Source organism: Lottia gigantea (assembly GCF_000327385.1).
Source record: "Lottia gigantea unplaced genomic scaffold LOTGIsca_5, whole genome shotgun sequence".
Lineage (NCBI taxonomy): Eukaryota > Metazoa > Mollusca > Gastropoda > Lottiidae > Lottia > Lottia gigantea.
This window is the reverse complement of record NW_008709715.1, coordinates 1037191-1062472: the sequence shown is the minus strand read 5'-3', so window position 1 is coordinate 1062472 and position 25282 is coordinate 1037191. Positions and strand designations below refer to the sequence as shown.

General features: G+C 29.8%; 1 protein-coding gene across 1 annotated transcript in view; it reads right to left on the bottom strand.

The window, feature by feature from the left end:
* The window catches only part of LOTGIDRAFT_106573 (hypothetical protein), a gene marked incomplete at both ends in the record, with an annotated part of 39054 nt that overhangs the window by 6742 nt on the left and 7030 nt on the right, over positions 1–25282 (bottom strand). Inside the window, 9 exons of the mRNA XM_009061772.1 lie at positions 4363–4405; positions 5278–5361; positions 6306–6428; positions 6649–6743; positions 7109–7192; positions 7308–7410; positions 13935–14007; positions 15240–15305; positions 15861–15915. Of these exons, the coding sequence (XP_009060020.1) occupies positions 4363–4405; positions 5278–5361; positions 6306–6428; positions 6649–6743; positions 7109–7192; positions 7308–7410; positions 13935–14007; positions 15240–15305; positions 15861–15915 (726 nt within the window). The remainder of the gene's footprint in view (positions 1–4362; positions 4406–5277; positions 5362–6305; positions 6429–6648; positions 6744–7108; positions 7193–7307; positions 7411–13934; positions 14008–15239; positions 15306–15860; positions 15916–25282) is intronic.

Sequence of the window (25282 nt, the reverse complement as noted above, 5' to 3'; positions counted from 1 at the left end):
ATGGAAGGCAAAATTGATCAAGTGCATCACAGTAATTCACAGTTAAATATAACTGTAAAATTTATCAAGGCAACCTATCTCATCAAGTAAAACACAGTAGAACAACCAAAAACTGCAAAAATTGTCAAGTGCATATTGCATTTCATAATTGTAAAATCAAATCAAATAACAATAATCATAAAACACACACGGAAATGGCAAAAAACTTCTAATTATATCATGTACACCATCATAACAATAAAACTAATCAACACAACACACACTAGACCATTCCTATCTATTTTCATTAACAAACTCTAATCAAATTTGGTGGGAGTCAAAACAATTTATAAATTCCAAACCAAAAAATGAACATAATGCTGTCTCCATATAACTACAAAATTATAAAATTTCACACACCATCACAAGGATTTGAGAAACACAGAAAGCTACCATAAAAAAAGGAACCTAAGAACTGAACAACTATCTATACCTTACAAAAACCCACTTCAGAATACACGTTCAGTTATATTTTACATATTTTCTTACAGATGAGAAATAATGTTTCAGAGTCACATTCAAGTTATAAGTTATACTTTATGTAAAATAGATATTATTATCACTGGTAAATATAGATAGACATTGACTGCCCAATATTCTACACCCACACAGCAGAAGAATTCTTCAAAATATTTACATATCAAATACCAAACAATTCTGATTCTTTCCAGTATGTTTAAAATAATTTAGACCATGTCATGCTCACAGCTTATTTTAGTGAGATCTAGAGCAATGACATGTTGAGAGATAAAAACATGTGACCTGACGGACAGTATGATGACAATATAGTTCCACATTATAATGGGTTTATATAGATAAAGATTACCAAGAGAGAAATGAAAGCAATTGTATCTTAAAGTATCCTTCATATTAAAAGGTCACAGTCTTCTTTTTATTCCTTCAGAAATGTTAAACTAAAGTCAGTTCTCATTTCCAGTAACCAAATGGAACAGATCATATCAAATTATATTCAATAACCAAAGATAGCTTGCCAGGCAAGGTAACATACGCCCACTGGCAGCTGTCAGAAATGATTAAACAGTCTTTAGTGACTACAGGGTTGCACAATATAGCTAATAGAGTGAAACGTCAAGTCAGACACGATATTTCGGTGAAATATTATCCGATCATCACGAAAATCAATAGGGATCATCTTCATAATGACATTGACACACAAAATAAAAATCAAAAGAATCTGTAAAAAATTGTAGCCTGTAGAGTGAGCACGAGTTGCACAATATAGCTAATAGAGAAAAACGTCAAATCAGACACGATATTTCGTTGAAAAATTATCCGATCATCACGAAAATCAATAGGAATCATCTTCATAACAACATTGACATACAAAATAAAAATCAAAAGAATCCATAAAGAACTGTAGCCTGTAGAGTGAGCACGAGCCAAATGTGAACGGACGGACGGACCGACCAACGGGGTAATTACAATATACTCCTATCTTACATGTGGGCGTATAAAAATGACCTTCTGGTCATTTAGTTTTGTTAAGTAATGAATAATTTTAAGAAACTACAAGTAATTATAAGACGACTGTGCACTTTTAAAGTATCACTTTACATAAATCATAAACATTGTCTGTAAGCGAATATATTCTAAAGCAGTAACACATATCCCTCAATAACTATTACTACATGGGATGTTATAAGGTAGGCACCCTTCAACCAAAGCCCAATAACTTGCATCCTGTACCTGCCACTGATTGCATCCCATTTCCACCTGCTGGTGAGCCTGGACCTGAACAAAAGCAGCAGAATTACCAGTTAAATTTCATTTGTTTACCAATTAAATTTGAAAATTATTTTGTCATGCATAAAATGCACATTGACTTGTAAAAAAAGCAAGCACTTCTACTATTTAAAAATATCTTAAAGAGAAAATTTCAAAATTATCTACATTTATATCAATCTACATGTTTTACATTTTATTACATGGTAAAGTTACATCTTCTTTATATCTATATACAATATAAGATATATCTCATGTATATCATAATCATGTCAGCTGCATTCTTTGAGCTCTTAAATTATAATAATCAAGAAATTCATATTGTTAAATTGAGGGATTTTTATGAAAAATATCATCACTTTAGGCACCAGCAAATGAATCTATTTTAACAGCAAATAAATCTATTTTATGTATAACATAGAATTTCTACAAATATGATATGATATTATCTCATGAATGAATAGATTTAAGGAAGATGTATTCTCTATTCTGGGAATAGAAAATATTAATTTTCAATAATCAAATAGAAGATCAAAATAGAAAAATCTATATCTATTTCAAAATAGAAACTTTATAAAAAATTTATTCAAAAAAATATTAATCAGGCTGTTAGTTTAAAAGAAGTTCAAAAACATGCAAGAGATAATAAACAATTTATAAAGATAAATAAATAAACAGTGAAAGATGACACTCTTACCTTTGTTGACTACAGCACACAGAGGGCACAAAAGAGAAACAACATAAACATGTAAACAAATTGACTACAGTTGACGTGCTAGGAAATAGTGAGATACAAATGAAAGGAGAAGTTTAAATTAAAATAAAATTAGAAGAATTAACATTATTTTTTTTTTTTTTGTAATCAAGTTCAATTTGTTGACATCTTGAGAACTTTAACACGAGCAGTTTAATGTTTTTGACATAGACTATGGTGACCCCAAATCTTAGTATACTATTCCAATATTTGTCTAGAATCAGTTGCTGCTCTAGTGGGGATAGAGAGGTACAGAAAAATAGTTTGCACCGATTATTGTACCCCTACTTTTTTTAAAATTTGATTTTTATACGTTTTTGCCCCAAATTCACCAAATCAATTCAATTTTTACGAAATTTTCTCAGGGGAACCCTCTTAGACACTCCACGAGAGGCTTGAAACCATGACGCCTCCACATTTTGTATTCAGTCTCCCCATTGTCCCTCCATTAAGTCTGCCAGCCCTTATTTGTACCCCCAGTCTTGGGAGGCCACTGTCAGAAATTGTGATCAAGTATGCCAAATCCTTTTTTATCCAAAAGATAAATTTAAGTTGATTTTTGGAAACTTGTGTGTGTCTGGGGAAATAAAAAGTTCACTAATTTTTGCAATACTACATTAGGTATTTTTCTCAAAAGGAAACCATGAAAATAAAATCTTGAAAGGAGGAATATGATTTTGCCACATAATGAAAGGGTTCAGAATGATAAAAAAAAAAAATAGCTGCCAAGTGCATATACATGAAATAATAGAAATAAACGAAAAACATTGAAGAGCTTACAAAAAGATAAAACAAAAAACACAATATACAAATGATATATGTCAGCTCTGATTATATATTTTTATCCTGGTTTAGTTAAAAAAGTGAAATTGGAATTTATATCTATAATCAATTCACATCATATTTTTCACTGTCATTATTTCAAATGACATTAAAACCTTTTATCAGGCATATAATTCTAATTATTGTATTTAAAAATAAAAAACATATCAACGAATATCAACATATTAATATCCAACCGAATTTAAAACATTAAAAGGGAACCTTGCAATATTTCATTGTTTTGATTTAATCATTCATATTTCAATACAATTTCTCTTTCAAATTAAGAATTCAAGTAATTTAACAAATGTAAGCAATCCTTAATGATAGACGTGTAATTAGCTCTCTATCTTAAGGGGTATATCCCACGTAGACAACTAATTCCTTATTTCAATATCCATTATATCTTTTAATAGAAATACACAATCTAATCAGTATATCAATAGCAACTAGTAACATTTCAATGAATCAAAAAATCATGCCAATTGGGAACAATACATAATAATATTCTAAGCTTAAACTTGGACAAAAAAAGATCAAGGTATCACACACTTAATTAGAATAACCCCAAGCCACAAAAACACACTCAGCATGATGATAATGAAACAGGCATGATTCTTATTGTACATCATGATCACAATCATGGTAAAAATATACAATGTATATTCTGATGGGAATACAACAAATATTAGGAATTTAGAAAAGTTATCTCTTTTTTAATGGTTTTTAGCAAGCCATCATCACTCAATTTTAAGATTTCAGGTTGATCAACCTAGTGAACTAGGTTAGTGTAATTATATAACTCCATTATTTAATCAAAACTACTAGAACTGTGTTTAATAAAATCTTCAATAAAATTTGAGTGTGTTTTGTTTGAGCATCAGTAACCATGGCAATAATAAGTCAAATAATAATTTTTGTTAGTGATAATGGCTTTTAATGTAATCACATGTTTTAACAGTTATGGATATACAGGGAAAAATAGAACAAAACATTCTACTTACTTGAAAAATTCCTAGTTGCCAACATGGTGGTTAATATGGCACCCTGAAAAAATTAAACAAAATGTATCATTAAACAAAATTCAAAATATTTCCACCATTGACTGTCAAGAGCTACATCACCATGGCCAAAGAAAACATGTGACGTAGATGATGTTAAAGCTTATACTTAGATTCAATTTAATTTCATTTGTAGAGTGGAAGCTCTTGATCAGAGAGTTACCCAATTGGATTATATTATCAATTACATGTACTTGGTAATGTACATATTCATTATCACTGTGCATTAACACATCATTTTATCTGAAAACAGCTTTTTATTTGATAACAAACCATTGTATTAAAATATATTATATTATAAGTTAGAATTACACTCATACAGCATACTTCTAATTACTAAGTTTTAGTACTTAAAAACTTGTAGAAAATGATATTTTTATGAATAAAACAATGAAACATGTAGTATCAATGATAATTGTATCCTTACCTATGTGAAATTTGAAGGTTATAACTGGTAACAATATGTCATTGTTTCACATTGTTATCAATAAATTTATAATCTAATCTTAAGTACTGTACATTTATCATGTTCAAACAAACAAAAATTATATTGAATATATCAGCTGTAAATGTCAATTTCCATTGTGTAACATTTATATCTATTTGAGTGTTCTATAATTTGGCATTAGTTATTAATTTCTATCATCTTCAAGCTCTTTCACAGTTAACCATGAACATTTATATTGATGTCCCTAGAAAGAGCCCTATCTCATTTACCAGAGGGTTTCATTGGTTCATTGGATTGAGATTCAAAATGATTTCAGTCAATGGAACTAGTCTATGACTGTGAACTAAATTTAGACCTTCAAACGGTCTTCATTATTCTTCTATCTAATACTAATTAATTTTAAAACTCACCTTAAGTTTTCGTCTGGCATTAAACTTCTTCAAACAATCAACTGTTTCTTGGCGGTGTACTGCAGCAGCAACTCTTTCACGCTGCTGTAACATAAACAATTGAAACATTGTTCAGTTCAAAACAAGGGTCTTGTACACAACACAAAGACCGAGATTTCAAACATAAGATTAATAACCTGTAATATAAAGCCAGTAATATGTACTGGATACATAAAGTTATAATTTACAATTCATAGACACAGAATACTATTTTACGTATTTTATATCTGTATTGAGATAAACAATTTCAGATTAAAAACAATCTTATTTCATCTTTAATCTGACATCATTTAATTCTATTTGATACTTCAAATAGTCTGCATGGAGTATGTGACACGCAATATCATTTAGTTTGTTTTTATGAATTTTTTCAATTTTCTGATCTTTTCTGACAGAATGTAAATAACAAAATATTAGATTATAAATTTCAATTATACAAAAAAAACACAGTATGAAAGGGATTGTAAAGAGATTTTCTAAACATTCTATATGTATCAGGGCCATTTATGGTTTCTAATGTATCATTCCAATTTCAAATTGGAATGGTGCCAATTGGAGTCCCCGATACATATAAGTTTAGACCACCTCTTTAATATGAGTTTCTTGCATTTAGATTCTGTTCTGTTCCTAATAAAAAATTTTGCATTGCAAACTAATCTGACTGAAGAGGTCACAATATTTGGCCAAGAAGTTAATATGAAGAAGACACAACTGATCATTTCCTTCCAATATACTTATCAAAAGACAAGGTTTTAAATCTTTTGCATGAAACCGGTGTACTTCTCAAATTCAAATAGTTGTTAAAGGTATACTACCTCTTTAAATGAACATAAAATTTGGATTCTCAAACTTGGCCAATAATAGTAATAATTGAAAATTATTGAAATAATTTTATTGGAAAGTTTGAGAATTTCTTTTATGTTCATTTTAAGAAATAGTATTCCTAAATAACTATTGTAGAAAAGAAAATGAATCAATTTCACACTTACACAAATCCACGGATGTTTAAGTGCTTCTGATGCATTAATTCGTTTTGCAGGATTAACTGTGAGCATACTATTGATGAGATTTTTAGCTTCTGGTGTGACTGTATCCCATTCTGGGGAAGGATACTGAAATAAAATACTGGATTATAATTTTCAATTCAATAAATATTCTATTGTGGAAATAGTTTGTGAAGGTTTGTAAGATTAAGTTACTCCTCTTGTATCTGAGCTCAGTTAATGCTGTCAGCCCTAAACAAAATCCTTATTATATGCTAAATTTGAAAAGTACTTGGAAGAACAATCAAAGCTGGCAACAATTTAATATCATATTATATGCAAAACTTACATCATAAGCCCCTGATTTGATCTGAGCGTAGAGTCTGTGTTGATCTTCATCCCAGAAAGGTGGATATCCTACTAGTAGAATATACAATATAACACCTGAAATATAGAACAATATTATCATTAACAATCACATAAATTATATAGCAAGAGATGAATACTATAGCAATATTAAATCATATCAATCATAAATATTTCAAATGAATGTTGGTAATTCTTTTCTCATAGTCAATAATGTTTTTTTATATTTTTAATATATCCATGACCAATTGTTATATCTAAATTTACATAATTGAATGTTCAGTCATGGAAATCTTAAAAAACTGTGTGTAAATGTGTTCAGGCATTAAAAATGTGAAAGACCTCCTGAATTATGAGCAAAGGAAAGTTAATGACCTTTCTGTTAAAACTGATATAAAATCATTACTACACAAGTTATGTCCCTTCAATTATTCGGTACCTACCACAAGCCCAAATATCTACAGGTTTACCATAGGGATCTTTTCTAATAACTTCAGGTGATAAATAACCTGGTGTACCAGCAAAGCCTGAAAAATAAATCAGAATTCATAGTATAATAGACATATTTATCAATTTCTTGTACTTGAAATATTATCATTATTGTGAAATATATCATGAAAATTTGTGCAAGCAAAAACTTACCAAACCATGCATGTTGATCTCCTTGTACTTCAATAGCTAAACCAAAGTCAGCAAGTTTAACAGCAGCACCCTTAGCCTTACTAGCTAATAATAGATTCTCTGGCTGTAAATAAAAAACTAATTTTAATAAAAATATTTCTAAATTCTGTAGAAATTATCTTGAATTTTAAAAAACAAATTATCAATATCATATTGTATATTTCCTTGATATTAGATCTTGAATTTCATTGAAAATAAAGACAGTTGTGTCAAGTTATTATCATAATAATTGATGATGAGAGTCATAATAATTGATGTTATTGATACAAGATATCTAATGATTAGACTTCTAAATTAAAAGGAATTTTCCAAAGTTTCCAAATTTTAAATGCATGGGAATTGAAATATACCTTTTTGAGAAATAAGAAAGCCATTCCTATTCGGTGATATTGCTTACTTTACTTAATCGCATCAAATATATTTTCATTAACATAAACAAACTTAGAAATTAGCTTTAATCAATTGTATACTATTTTGATTATTATGGTCTATATAGTTGGCAGCAGTTTTAACAAATTTGTTGACTTTTTCAAACATCAATACTTCATAAATCCAGTCAATCAATTATCAACAATCATACTGTTTCCCCCTTAACACATACTGACAACTTCTTTTACATTTATTACAAGTGTAATTGCAACTTTTATTTTCGACTTGGAAGGTGATTAGCGCAATATCAGATGTAAACATGCCAAATGTCATAAAATTAAAGTTTATATTTAACTCTTATCTGAGTTTACAAGTAAAGTTCACTGAATGTTAAATTTTATGACACTGTATTAGTTTACATATTCCTGAATACCAAAACTTCAATACTGGCTTAAGAGTAAGATTTGTCATACGACATAATACAAGATCAAACGGATAATAAAGAGGTGTATACCGGGGACATTATTAGCATCAATTTGCATCATTCTGATCTTTAATCAAACATCTCTGGTTCCTGCAATTCCACTAAAACTAAGTGTTTGATGATCTCACTAATCCCGAAATATAAAGCATATTGTAAGATTAGTGACATCATAATCTACTTACCGTAGTTTCATTGGAATTGCAGGAACTACAGATATCTGATTGAAAATGGAATGGTGCCAATTTGATGCGTGTCCCTGACACACATAAAACAATTTAGAAAACCTCATTACAATCCCTTTAAGCCTATAATAACTGCAAAAAACAACTAAATAGCAATTTCAGCAGATCTAAGCTTCTGAACAAATAATACAGTGCTTAAATATGTAAATAATCTGTAAAATCAGAACAATTTCACTAAAAATCAGCAGAGTCAAATCAGGTGTAACAGAAGTACTCCTACACTACAGTAAGAAGAGCTGGTAGTCACACAATGATATGAATTATTTTTTCAACAAACAATTAGCAATGAAATTTGATTCTACTGATATTAATCATCATATCTCATATCTTAATGAAATTTATATACTATATCATTTCATTTACAAAACAATAATGACTTTTTCATTGATAAAACTCACACTCATAAAAATCAGTACAGTTTGAAACTGGCCCCCCTTTTAACCTTCAAGCAGCATTTCATGCAATAAAACAAAATTATTTGATATAGATTTGCGTTACTTGACCATTGCAGAATTGTTGTTTTAACAATACACAGGAATAAGACCAATACAAGGTATAATTGTTTGCAGTGACATAGCATAATTTCTTTATCAATACAGAGATGACCATGGTTCACTTGATTGAAATAGTTCAATGAAATTTTAACTTAAAAAAAAGAGGCTGCTCTTACTCATACACGATTCTTGAGTTATGTCTTGTGCTGTACTAGTCGATCAATCAAAATATATCAACATTATTATCTTCAACCTTGGGAGAATCAGACTAAATTCATTCCATTCACGAGATACCATACAATACCAATTACTGAATAATATCTTTTAATGGTACAACCATACAATAGTTATTATATTTGCCATTAAGAATTAGATAAAGATATGTTTGTTGTTATGGCAGAGGAATGAGATGTGAACTATAAGAGTTTCTTTTTGAATACAATTGTTTATAAAGCACCATTCATGATTTATTAGAGTGTATTTAGAAGAACAAACAGAGATTTCCAATAATCAATATAGACCCTAATGAATGTAAACTTGTTTTTTCCCCGTTGTTAATGAATGATAGTGTAAAGACATGTATCAGTGTATTATCTTCTATCTATGTTCAACATTCTGTTCGCTATAACCTAGACAGGCCTAGGGTATTCTTGAGTCTTTAGTTAGTACTAATATTCTTAGCTTTACTTAACTAATTACATCACTCTATTTACAATATAGAGCTAGACTACAAACATGGGTCCCGTTTTATAAAAACTCTTACCATAAAATTGGTCATAAGTATGGTATTTCTCAATGTAAAATTCTACATAAATTCTTACTATAAGATTTAAAGAAGAATTTTGTCTTCTCAAAGATAAATACTTTTCCTGCAGAAAATACACATAACGAATCATCTAGATCTGCATTTTATTACCATTGAAAGTTTTTCTGAAATTCTGAGTTTTCCAGACAAGTCACTAGACTTGTGATGCTCAATTGAGAGGTGCCAATCAAAGCCTGTTTTTTTCTTTAAATGGAAAGCACTATATCAATGGACACTTCCTTTCAAACATGTTTTCTTCACATAGCTAAGAGTGACATTTTCTTCCTCCTTCTGCTGACGTTTCCCAAGAATTAAGAAATAATTTACTGCTATTTAATGTGAGAACTTGAATGAAGGATGTAAATAATGTTTTCTTTCTCTGGTTTATTTCTCAAAATGACTTAGAAAGATTTGAAATGGATATCAAAGATTCTTGTCACACATCTATATGAGTTTAACCTATACTTAATTAATGAAGCATGCTCAAATCACATTTGAACAGGTCTTGTCTAGACAATCTAGGAGAAGAAGATCTAAACCGATTACTTTCAATGTTGGTAATTCTTGTATCATTGATCGCAAAATTCTCACAAGTAACATGTCTTCTGGTCTACAATCTTGACTTGGTAGCTATTAGTTGATGATTTAATAGCAGACCCAAGTGTATTCCTGGTCATATTGGTCACATCAGAATTATGAAAGAGAGAAGACAACACTGTTTCGTACAGCAATATTTTCAGCACATTCTCAATTCTGTATTAAATATTAATTTATATTCAAATAAGACAAAACAATCAAGATAAACGTCAATACTTATAATAGCTCATTGAATTAGTGTGGAGAACCTTAGCCTGTAACAGTTCTCAAGCAACATCAATTATTATCAGTACAATAATATACACTAAAAGTAGGGGCCACACGAGCATCTGACATTTTGTAGGCCTACTGATCAAAATAATCAATGCAAATATTTGCCCTCTTACGCTCTCAAAAATTTTCTAAGATGCCTATCTTATGATTGGAAGTGAAAAAAAAAACCGGCTAAAAACTATGCCTGTCTGCCCCTAGCATAACATCACCACTTCCAGGAAGAGCTACTATACACTGATATAAAACACAATACAGATTTAATCTTTTGACTGATGGTGAAAAATCACAACTATCAATGTGTTTGACACGACTGATGAGACTGATAATGGACTGATGAAGAATTGACTTTCAAATCAAGAAATGTATGTCATGAAAGAACGACGTCATTAATTTTTAATGTAGCCTACTACTACTCAGCTGTCTTTTTCAACTTATTGATTGTACACAAGTCCAGCTTTCTTGAGTAGTATCTGACAAAAGCAAAATCAATTGTCCTTAACGTTGAAAAATAAATGGAGCTGGTGACATAAAGAGTGTTATTATTAGCAGATGTTGACCTGGTGGTATGGTCAGCCAGTAGAGGACAAAATCAATAATATACTACTACTGTCACCATGTATTCTTATAATATAAATATTACATGAGATATATAATATAGAGTACAACTTGTCTCTTCTACTAGATAGTTATACTTTCTTTCCTGATTTCTGTATATAGAATTTGAACAACAGTTTGTATATCATTTAATACAAACTGATTAAAGTCATCCATTAAAACAAGAACTAAAATGTGTCTTCTTTAAGATTGAACAATGATATTGAATTGAAATACTTGATCTGAAACTGTTGAAAGCCCAAAAATTACACGTGCAAACAATAATCTATTGAACTATCTTGAATCTTGAATGTCAAATTTCAGAATCTCACAAGCACACTCTGCACTTTCAAAAATAATAAAACCAAATTAAACTCCAGGAACCCTAGTTAATCATAATGGTTTTGACTTTTGTCATGTGAATATCATGAACTCATGTAGGTACAGGCATTAATTATTGCACCCCTAACCCTTGCTATGACAACCATATGATGCAGTAACTACAACCATTTGCTGAAATATTCATGTTCATAATATAGTAAGTGCATAGTCAGTCTTCAATTATTGTCTTAATTCAAGTCACAAGCTTTTACAGATATATTTTTTGCTCCACTTATTCAAATAATGATTCCAAGGTTCATGCATGTAGAAAAGTTAAGAGAATATGATATACTCCATATTCCAATTTTCTGCACTTGTTGGAGAGATGGAGTTATATTGTCCATATAGGACTTCAGTATGTTATCCTATTCAAAGAGACTTGCATAACAAACAAAGGAAAACCAGGTGAAATTGCTGTAAACTCTAACTACCAGTTTCAAAAAAATATACTTCATATATAAAGTAGGTTTACCTACACTACTGAGCAATACCAGTTAAAATATGGAAATGTAAGCATTGTTAGACACATTTTGGTTATAATTTCTGTCCAGGTTAAAATAAACTTTTTCAGCACACTCAGACAATATAAGAATAGTTCGTACACAAGCTATTAGGTGCTGTGGATTCTGCAAGTCTGCTTTTAACCCCTATCACAATAAAAACTGAATGTAAGTTGAAGGCAAGTTATGTCAAAGACACATAGCAAACGACTTGCACTAAAAATATAAGCTGCATTTTCATTAGATAACAATGAGTTACTGTTTACTGGGATGATACAGCAATTTACAATATTAATTTCGAAATTGTAAGTCTTCACTAAGCTAACAATTGATTATAGCTGGGATTAATCAATAATACTAATATAACATGCAATCATAATGTTATTACCTATAATAATAATTATGCATCACAAATTAAAATCTTAATTATAAGCTAATTAAAAATTAAAAATATATGTTCTTATTTTACATACATGTACCTATAAACCTAAAATCTAACCTATATTCTAAAATAAAAAGGTAGCCTTTATATAAGTCTTAATTATTATTCTACTATCAAAATCAACTGACACACAATTTTCTAGAATGACTGTCTGCTATTTTAGAAGTATTGCAAGTATTGTCATACATCCCACATTAAAGAGAATCATGTAAAATCAGGGAATTCGATTCAGTGGAATGGCAGAGGCATAAAGCTAGAATGTTATCACAAACTACAAGGTTGGCACTCGATTGGATAATTCTGAACAGATTCCGTCTGTTTGTCCAATTCTGGCCCCAAACAAATAGTATGAAAGCTAATATGTCACATTCAAAATTTTCCCATCTTTTTCCTTTTTGATTTCTGTCTGCACCTGCTATTTTTTGGGCACAAATAGAACACGTTTTGAACTCTGAACTATTTTGAGCATTCTGTTGGTTCAATAAATCCAGAGGGTTCAGAGGTCACCAATCGAGTGACCTGAAGGTTACATCTTCTTACCTTAAGATCTCTATGAACAATACCATGTTGATGACAATAACTAACACTCTCTAATATTTGCTGCATGCAATGACTGAAAAGTAACAGATAGAACTGCACATGAGCAAAGCTGATTGTAGGCTACACAACTCAACAACAAAACAAGAGCCCATAATGATATTGCGCCTGATTATCGTGCACTAGTATGCTGAGCTAGGAATTAGAAGGATGCTGCTCTCATAACAATGCTGTGATTTCTATCTCAATTTTAAGCTGCATTTTGTTTAGTTAAGTATAATATTAGTAATGATTTGCAGTGTTAATATAACATGTATTTCGTTCACAAGTCCCTTTAAAGTATGTGTTGACTATTTAAGATAGAGAATAATATCATGGTAGATTTTCCTGAGAAGTTTTTATCTTCTAATCAATGTTAGCAGTTTGTTAAGTCACATTTACAAATGAAATTACAATTTTTGTTCTCAATGTGACAATTTCTATGAAATATCCAGCTGTATATAAGAAGCGTGTCACAATTTTTAAATACAAACTATTTAAAGAGGACAAGGCAAGAAAATACATGAACATAACAAAACAACATGCAGCTTAGTTCTGTTTTAAGAAACAATTACTTCTGTCCTCCTAATGTTGTTGATTATTTATCTAGAACCTTCTATAATCAGAAATTCTGATGTCAAGACTGAATTCTAGACTAAAATATACATGAAAATTCTATATATGACTTGTGAAGTGATTTTCACAATAAATAAAATCAATTATACTATATATATATAACAGGAAGGCAGACAGAAATAATGTTAATAGGAGTTAGAAATCAGAGCAACTTGAGCCACTGAGCTAAAAACATTTTAGCATCCAAGAACCCACCTTTAAATCTCTGTGTATGACAACATTTTGATGGCAATGATTTACCCCTTCTAATATTTGTTGTATACAGTGACTGAAATGGGCAATTAGTGTAAGGGAATAATGGGGTAAAATTTAATTCTACTCTGAAAGTGAAAAGTTTTAACGTTAGTTTGTCCAACAATCTGGTCTGAAATTAAAATCTTGATTTCAAAATCTGATAAAAAAAAAAGAAGTTATTTGGGTTCTTGTGATAAATTTTTAATGGTTTAAATCAATTTTCTGAAATCTATATATTGCAGTAGTTACCTGGCAAGATAAGATAAAGAGGATTTATAGTTCAATTTGGTGCAGAACTAGAAGATAATTTAAAATTAGGTGTACAGTGTAAAGCTTTTAAATGTAATGCTTGTATTATGAATGAAATGTTACGAAGACCTTTATATAAAGCACTGGCCAAGGTTGATGTTTTAGACATATAGCCACTAAATCATATAACTGGGTTATTTTGAAGCTAAAAGATTGTATGACAGAAATAATGCAATGAAATCGCCATTGTACAAACATTTTTAGAGCTGTCGCTCAACAAGAGGATTTTGGGGGCTTATTTTCAGCGATTTGTTTTCTATCTATGTAACGACTATGATCATTTTTGAAAAAAAATATATTAGCGCTAAGCACATGTACAGGAATTGCACGGCCGAAAGACATTACTTCCTATGGAACTTCAAAAATGATATTTTACAAATTCAGAGTTAAGTCCAGTTTTTTCTTTACCTACCAAAACCGTAAATTAATGAGACATTTTTGACAATAAGTTCTCCAGAAGAAATAATTTCCAAGCAAATCATGTGGAATAATGGTGGCTTTTTTGTATTGAAATCTATCTGGGGGCTATATGGAGATAATGAATGTTTGACATTATTTGTAAAATATCTAGGAAGAGCACTCTAACATGTTCACATTTCTTGATATAATGTATAGAACTAGGTAAAAAATATGAAGTATCCGTTTACAGCTGATAAGTTGAAATAAATTGTATTATTACTGGAATATAAGGCAGAGTTGAACTCAATCAATAATCCTTCTACAATTACAAATTCTTTATAATATCTTTCTTCTGACTGTAGTCTTATATATAAAAACAACACGAATTAGATCATTGATTTCGCATACATCATTTGTCTAGCTGGAAATTGAAGTGAATCTTTTAATCTAAAAATAATATGTAATTGAAAATAATTGACTTCAAATACCAGTCTGTAATAAATAAAGAGAGAATATTTCAGTCTAAAATGACTAGATCTTAAGATTTACAAGTCTTACCTGGCATCTGCTTCACTATAAAATTCTCTAGCTACAATATCTTCAAATAATTCACCCCCAGTGACTCTACAATATAACAAGTTTACAACATTGTAATATCATTTATAAAGAACAACCCTTTTTTGACTTGAACCACAGGCAAAATTAAGACACCAAGCAGAAAAGATTTGTGTGTATTCAAATATGTCAAAAAAATATGTTCATTAAAAAAAATAACAATATGGCATTCTAAAAATGGGTTAACACCAAAGACCAAAACCATCAAGTTGTTCCTGAAACTTTCCAACTTGAATCTCTTCTCTGAAAAGTTATTATTACATTAACATTTTCTTAATTTTCCGTATTGGTCTGTAACATGAGCTTAAAGTTTTGTCCGCATACAATTTGAAATCACTCTAAACAGAATAAAGCTAAATAAACATTAATATTCGAGACAGCTTTGTACTGCTGAGTTGCCAATATCAATGAGTTTGATCATAAGGGTCACTATGCCCTAATCACTACTTCAGGTATGAGAATTTAGCAATTGAACTTCTAACTAAAAGCACATCAAGGTTGCACTTGATGTGAAGTTATGATCAAATCAATAGAGAAAATATACCATGATATAAATATACTTACAGATCAAACACTAGATAATGGAAACCTTCATCTTGTATATTATCATGTAATCTAACTGTAAAATATAAACATAATACACTTTAAGCACACAAGCAACATAAATAATAAATATTATTTAATCTATTTTTTCATAAAAAAACGAAAAATTCTTCAACTTCTGATCATTAAGTGTCAATTTTGCCATTTCTGCATCTATTTAGTAGCAAAAGAACAGTTCTAAAATATTGAACAAGTGGTTGTCTAGCAAGATACGCCCACTTCCCTGAAGAATTTTCAGTATATCAATGGCAGTCGCCAATCTGTATCAAATCATACCAAAAATCTGTACAAGATATTGTTTATTTAATTAAACACACAAAATTTCTTTGACATAAACTGCAAACACATTTTCATGCATTTTTACTAAGTCAAAGGCAATAACTCAAATTCCATTCATTGAAAAACCGTCAAATTCAAACTTGACCCAGATCTCATTGTAAAAGATTTGATTTAAATAGGCTGAAAACTGTATTCTCTATTGTTTTCACAAAAATAAATTTCGACAGGTATTTCCTAAGCCAAGGGCAATAACTGAAAAACCGTTCATTGAACGTTGTCAAATCTGAACTTATCCAAGATCTCATCAATATAAATGATCAAGTCAATTTCATTAAAATCAGATAAATCTGTTATTATAAATATAACCCAATTGAAAACTTTCTCAATGCGAGCAATCACACTATTTCTACTTTTATTCCTTGCAAAATGGTAATAATCAAACTTTTTTCTGCAAGGGTTTCTGGATACTGTAAACCAACCCTAGCATGGTCTGCTCATTAGTTGCCAACACTACTCCCTTCTCTGACATTATCAAAGATTAAAATGTTTTTAAAATAATGCACCATTTGTGGATTTAACTCCTAAAAGTAACCTTGAGTGGAAACATATCAAATTAGTCAATATAGCAAATAAGGACAGTGACTTTATATAAATAAAAGAAAGCTCAATAAATGTGAGTTGTTTATTATAACTAGAATCTGAACTAACTTGGTTATTTTAAATATAAATTATTTAAGGAGTTATTTATAACCACTGTTTATATTTAGATTTCAATCAGTCTATTTCTAACCAAATGATGATAAATTTAGATTAACATTGCTTCTATTTTAGTCTGGTTATTATCATTTCTTGTCACAATAAATTAGCACTCTTAAAATAACACTGACACGTGACAGACTCAATTTCTAACACTGATGCAAAACTATCAGGCTCTTAAGACATGTAATATAAATACAAATAATATTTTACAAACTAATCGATTAAACCTAATAAGTTTTAAGGACAAATTTTAACATAATCTTCTCTTATTCCTTGCAGTTATAGTTAAGTATTATATTTTTAGTGTTATAATATCATATTTTCTAAGCTCAAATTATTATCGAATCCATTGTAATAGCATTTCTTGAAATATGGATTTCATCTTTGTTAAGTTTTGTCAATAAGGCTCCTGGTCAAAACTGTGTTTTGTGACCAAATTTCATAGTTTATACCTAGAAAGTATATTCATAGGTATATGAGTTTGAAACTGTTAGAATTATACCATTGACGGAAGTATTTCAATAATTGTGTAACTCCAAGGACTATATTGGGACATGTAGATGTGGAAGTGGTATGGTCAAAAGAAACCAGAAATTGCTAAAAGTGCAAGAAGTCAAGTCATGTTGACATCTGATAAAGATCTCTGACTTGATTCAGACAATTCCATTATCTAATTTCTTTTTAGGGTAAGTTTATACTTGGATTGAAAATCAATTCATTTCTTTTTCTTCTCAAACATAAATACTAAGACACAAGACAAATATAAAGTTTGATGTCTCAACATTTAAAATTCCCAGTGGTCCATAAACAAGAAGAGTTGATAAAAACAGTGGTTTGGTAATCAATCAAGAGGTTCTGGTAACAGAGTGATCAGTTTACAAGAAAAATACCAGCAGTAGCAGCAGATCTACTGATGTTCATACAATGGTAATAACTATTAAGAATCGTGTTGAAATTACTGATCACTGATGAAGTTAGATTGTCTTGATTTACATCTGAATTATTCCTGGAACAACCATGGTTTCCGTGGTACCAATATCAATAAAACTCTAGATTAATGGATCTCTGGAGATACAACATCTACAGTTTGACTGGAATCTTTATCATCTTAAAACAGAAGACAAGTATCAAGTTCCATAGATCAATGTATCATATTTTCTTTCTTTGATTCTAGGTTTTCAATTTACAGACACACAGGATAAAATTTGAAGGAAAATATAAAAAATCACTTTCTCTTTGTTTTGTTAAATTGATGTCATAGTCATTAATCATGGGGAAGAAAATGTCAGAAAACTGAGACATAGAACTCAAGTTATTGTGTTCTTTTCAAAATATAAATGAATGCAAAAACTTTGAAATATGTTTTTTGACCCACATTATACCATTTATAATAATGCTTAGAATATCTAGTATAAAGCTTATGGAACCATACTATTGTTATGGAATATCATAATGAAATTATTCAGTAAACTGCATCGTGTTAATAGTTTCACCAATGAATATTTTATTAACTTATCTTTAAGTTCATATTAGTCCTGTGTGCTACAGGCTGTGCACGTTAAACTCTTTTGACAGTAAGAAATCAAAACATAGTAAGCTAATGCCAAAATTTCCCTCATTGCACACTACATGGCCTATTTGCATTATCCCAATTGGGTGCAGAAGAGTAAAAAGTAAAACTCTATTCATTTCATTTTTTGAGTCTAGGTTATAAGTAAATCATGACAACAAGAATAAAGAGATTTCAACTAAGTTAATTGACCATTGACTTGATAGGTCTTAATTGTTTTATTTGTCAAGGTAAAGGCAGATATACCTACAGAAAACAAACATTAGGTAAAGGAAATATCAAAGGAGTGTTGCATCTTGAGTCACATTAAATACAACAATAAATTGCTTGAATTAATATTTTTCTTTTACAAAGGCTGTTTCAGATGTCCATGGTTTGATCAAGATTGATTTAAATGAAAAGAATTTTCCACAAAACAAACAACTAAGGCATTACCAAGTTCTACAACCATATTTACTACAAACATGCATGACAATATGATTTGCATCGATAAATGCATGTTTATGACATTGTAAATCAATAAGGGTTGATAGATGTTTAATACATAACTAATGTACTATATTCAAAACATCTAATGTTACAATAAACTATGGCATAATGTGCAATAGTCTGTACATTAAAGGTTACTTGAAAATATGAAAGGAAATGATAAAGAATAGACTTATGCTACTGTCCTATGTCCATTGAGTCGCGATTGCCCGTTTCCTTATTTCTTCCAGATTCAGAAAAGTGGGAGGTAAAACTTTTCTTCATTTATATTAAGTCTTGTTTGTCGAATGTATTCTAAAGACAACAATAGCCTTTGATTATCCGATCTATATCGGTAAGATTTGATACCAGAAATATCTTCTACATTCCTGCAATCATTTGACAAAAAACAGGATACATTTCCTATATAGGATATTGATCTCATTAAATAGACTTGAAGCAAATCGTTTGAATCTACAGCCAGTCTCACATCAATGAATTACTATCTTATTTCTTCTTTAAATATCTTGATTTAGTTGGTATTGATCAGATTGGTGGACTTAAGAGTTTTCTTTTTAAGATATCACATACCAACTGATTACATACACTAGTATTATATCGTAAGTAAACACAATCTATTTGTTACAGATACTCATCATGGTAAAGTCAAGCGGAATATTATAATTAATGCTCTCTAAAACTTTATAGAACTTTCAGACTCATCCATTCAATGTCTGTCTGAAATCTGACAGTCTATCAATATAGCCATTTAAGGCCTTGGGCTTGGTAACACTTGGATATATTTTACTAACTACTTCAACTAAGCTGAAGACAGCACTGATGTATTATCTTAGTTAAACTGAATGATTTGTTAACTCAGAATAGTCACTGGACATTTTCTTTACAATCAACCCACTAATTACAGCTCTTACTATCCCTTGATGATTAGTGAGGAGATATAATGGACAGATTAATTGAAGTTTTACTCCTTAATGCATTAAGAAAGGTCTAATGAATCAGCAAACTCTTCTTTAAAATTCATCTGTCTGAATGTGTCATGTGATACTATTTGTCCATTACATGAATGACATGACCATCAAACTGAAGATAATTCATTCAATGATCTGAAAATATTTTCACCAAAAGGCAGCTTTGGATGTTTCATTTTTTCTGTCTCCAAATATTGGTAAAACCATTGATTTCTGCAATTGTCAATGTTCGGAAGTACAGGAAAAAAATTTATTCTGATCATATTTCTTAAAATGAAGCCCAACGGCTAAAAGTTTTATCTAATAATTGATAAAAATTAATTCAGTCCTAAGATTATGGACACTTCTCAATGAAGTACAAATCATGATAAATCATAATCCATAATCTTTCTCAAACTATTTGTATTCCTTGACAGCATAATTTTCAATATGTGAATACACATAGTATTTCAACTGAGTTAACTGTGAAATTCAACAAGTTTAATTTTACAAGAACTTTATATGTCATCTATCAAATCTATCACTTAAAAAATACATTTTTGATCAATTTACCACTTGTCTTTAACCATATTTAACAGTGTGTCACATATTGATATTTAATTCTTTGTATTTTGTTCTAAAAATTTCAGGGAATCAAAAACTCTTTTTTTAAACAGGTATGAGGTAAGAAATGTTTAAGAGACTGAAAGGTACAAATGTGGAACCATGTACATAAACAAAATTTTATTCAGATAGTTGTAGTAGATTGAAAAAAAAGTTTGCCCTGCATCTCTACATTTTCTAAAAACAATTTTTTTAGCAAATTTAAAATGACATATGGCAAAATTCCTCTCTTCAAATTATACACAGTCAGCATTTGAGATATTATAAAGGTAAAATACAATAATGTTTTTATTAGACTTATCACTCAGATAGTGACAGTAGATATTAAAGATAGATATTAAAAAATTCTACTAATTTTTTTGCTTAATGGATGGACCTGAATCATTAAAACTAATGCTTTTAAATAAAATGACATTAGAGCTTTCAACCATATCATATGGCTGTAAGCATTCAATCATGTTTATAGTGATTATTCAGTGGTTTATATTTGAAAGTAAGCTTTGAGTTTTAGCTTTAAAAAGCAACAAGGCCAGGTAATATATGATAAATCTGCAAGAGTTTTATAGTGCTGTGAGATTGATGTTAGCACATACACAGCCTGTTATATACTGAACCTCGGCTAACAGTCCCTGAGTTTCCAATCAGTTGACCCCTAGGCCTTTTGATTTTTGGAACAGTGATATTCAAAGTAAAGCTTAATTCAGCGTTCTTGTCATCTTTGCTACTCAGAACTATATGGTTCTCAATGATTTCTGTATACACAGATGTGTAAGAAAAATTTGGAGATTACTAAGAGGTAAGAGTGAATAAATAAATAAGTACTAGTATACTGGTATACAGACAATAGTAGTTAGTATATTGTATAGTAAATAATAGAATAAGAAGAAGACTATAATACTGTTGGTATCTAATAATATTTATATAGACATTCTACTATCAATATGAATGGTTTGAAAATAAGATATCACAGGCTTGTAACATGTATTTCAAATTTCACCCTTATCTCATCTGCTAACTAATCTGTAAACAAACTCCAGTATGAAAGAAAATGGAGATTTATACCCCTGGGTTCTACACATTGGCTTTGAAATATGCCAACAATTGCTGTGTAATTTGAAAAGATTGACATGTTTCAAGGCTAAAACTTCTTTAATGACAAGTCACACAATCGTTATTGGTTTTTTTGGTGATCACCTATTCCCTTATATTGTACAATGTTATCATTCCAGAGATCTTGATCTACCAAATAAACATATTCAATATAGTCTATTCTTGTAAACATAAACAGCAGCAACAAAAGAAACAACCATAGCTGAGATCCTTCCTACAAACCAGTCTTTGGTGACCAAATTTCTTACCATTACATGGGATTCTTCTTTTGATAACCACCCACAAGTATTACAAGAACATTATAACAGGAACCTAACTGTGCTAGTAATTCTTCAAACCAACAAATAAACCACAAATGATGACTATAATTTTGAATGTTAGTGTTTACTTCAATATTAACCACATAATGAACATTGAGTTTCGACATACTTCAGAAAATAATTCACCCTAAGTCAAAATACCAATGACTATTGTGAAAAAGTAATTATGTAAAAGGTATGAGAATTACTATAAGTAGTTAAGATACGTGTAGAAGATAAAGAGTAGAACTAGGCAGAGTCAGAGAGAATGTAATAGTTATATGAAGAATAAAGGAGATATTAATATTGATTAGGGTAAAATGGTGTTATTTTGATCAATAATCAGTGTGTATGTGTAATTAAATAGTTGATATATCAGCCATTATTCTCACATACATTTTTAATATCATTCCAATAGATTAATAAATCTCATTCTAATACCTGAGAGACTACATTCTCAAACAATCATATTACTTTATCTTTCTCTCTACTGACATTCACATCAACTCAATCAGATCAACTTAGCTTTTTTATATTTCTTATTTCTCATCTTAATACAATTGTTTAAACTGTAAATATTTTTATCTTATCTATTTTCAAAATGTCAATACCAGTTACACATCTGAGAAGAGAATTATTGACAGATAGTTAGCTCTGATCTAGGCTAATGAAAGCTGTGATATATTTATCTATGTAGATACAGTATACAGGAAATAAAAGCACATAACCGTTTTGTGGAATGTTATTAGTTTAAATTGTTCAGGTATATGAGGCTATGTTTGCTGTAACAGCCTATACCATTGTCTTTATGAGGTATTTTGTTCCATGAAGATTTTCAAAACACAATCTAAGATATGATTCCCAATGTATATTTCTGGAATAAAAACAATGCTCATCCTTGACAAAAAAAATTGCAAGTATAACATTAACATCTACATACATAGATTAATTTGTTAGTTATCATCAAAGGCACCACTATTGGTTTCTAAAGCATTTTTATCAAAAGAAATGGATGAAGATTACGAAAAGGTCATTAAAAGAGCATATCTATAAAGTGCATCACTAGATCCATTGTTCGCAAAGATTAAAATACAGTATTTTGACTTTCAATTATTTTAAACAATAACAACATTATTAAATAGATTTCAAATCATTGTATCGAAAATAAAAAATCAATTAAAACACCAGTAGCAATATATGTAAAGATGACATCTGTGACCGAATACGTAGGCTGATGTAGGCTGATATGAACGGTATCAGGTAGCCAATGTATTATATTAATTTATTTGACATGTATAATACAACACTGCATAACTGTGTTATCAGATAAACAGTAACAGGCAATCTCAAATAGACCTCATAAACCAGAGCACAGAAACATTAACATACTCATAAACTGGTTTACTATTTTTAATCCATAGTAAAAACCAAGGCAGTATTAAGGGAATGATGTCTGGCACAATAAATATAACTATAGGTATGCAAAGATATGTGTTTATATCATACAAAATATACATATGAACAGTCTTACTTTGATCAATTTGATATTTTTTTTTAATTGTGAAGTATAATTTTAATTCTATACATAATTGGATTACAATTAATTATCATACTGAACTTACAATTTTTGTTGGGTTGTCTTTTTTTTTCATTGAAAATTTATCTTATGTGGGGTGGTCCATAAAATATGTAGCATTGCTGATGTTCAACCCCTCACTTCTAAGCCAAGTGTCCTGATGAGGGGAATATTATCTAAATTGCAGATAACTCTTGTTTACATGTATCATAATCTATCATTCATTACCTGTCAACAGTTATTGGACAAATATGTAGTATCATAAGATGAATATATTGTTATGTTAGAAAGAAAATGGATATATAATAATAGTAGTTATACGACTAATATATTTCAAACTAGACTAGGCTAACAGTGAATATACAGAAAACACAATGGGAAATAACATAATATTATAATAATGATATTATATTTCTCTTTTCTTGTCTAACAAATTTTTCTATTGGTATTCATTTACATATAGTCAAGAGAAAAAGACAAGTTAGATTCTAGACTCAAGGACCTGGCATATGTATATATTACATGATGCATAACTGCCAGTGTAATAACTGGTTGTTCCCAAACCAAGTTTCATCAAGAGTTAAACAAAAGCCAAGGGCAATAACCCAAAAACCGTTAATCCAAAAGTCATGTATATCACACTCATCCACAATCTCATCATATACATAAAGGCATACCATGTTTCGTTATGTACACAATCTGATCAAAACTGAAGTCTCTGCTGTGTTCACAAACCCATTATGATAGATAAAAGAACATGATAGTGAAATCATTCAAGATCTAATATTAAATTTTGTCAAAATCTGATCAAAACATCAATTCTGATGTAATCTTATGCGGTCAAGGCCAATAAGTCATTCATCAAAAGCTAGTGTAGATCAATCTCATCTCATACCAAATTTTATTCAAACCAGATAAAAACAGTAGCCTCTACCCCATTTACAAGCCAGTTTTGGAAAGATGACATGGTCAAAGACATTATGTCGACCTTATCATGAGTAGTGTAAAAAGTGCAATCACACATTAAGCCAGAATAAGATCTGTAAGTATGAGCTATTGATTTAAAGACAGCTCTCTTCTCAAGTGGAATTTAAATGATTGATTCACTTGTCTAAAAAATATTATAATGTAAAGTAAGATAAATCTTTTATTTTCATAAAAAAAATTGAGAGAATTTTCATGAAATAGATGGAAATGAAATTAATTGATGTTGAGATTGCTTTAGCAATACTAAAATTAGCTCAATAATTGTCCATGAGAAGCTCTGTAAGATGATAAAGGGAAACATGTATTAGATTAAACAGTGCTTGCCAAATACACTCCATATCTAAGAGGAAAAAAACTTCCTGTATAATCTTGTCTGATTTCACTCTAGCTCTACCCTAATATTGATTTTACAAACAGCTTGGAGTCAAAGATTTTTCCACAAGAATATTATACATGGCTAGAAAAATCAATTAGAGTGTCAAAGCATCTAACTAAATATCTCTAATAAACATATATTTTAACAGATATTTCTACCAGTTGATCTGTTATAATCTCTATAAAGTGAGGCCAGACAAACTTATTTCCATTTCTTTACAGTCAACAAATTAGGTTGATATGTTCTACATTTTCTAAATATTATGAAACAAACAATAGTTTAATATCTTAATGGACAATGGTCTGATGCGAGATTTACCACATGGAGTCAAATGCATTTAATTAAAAATGATGATGTTCATGTGACA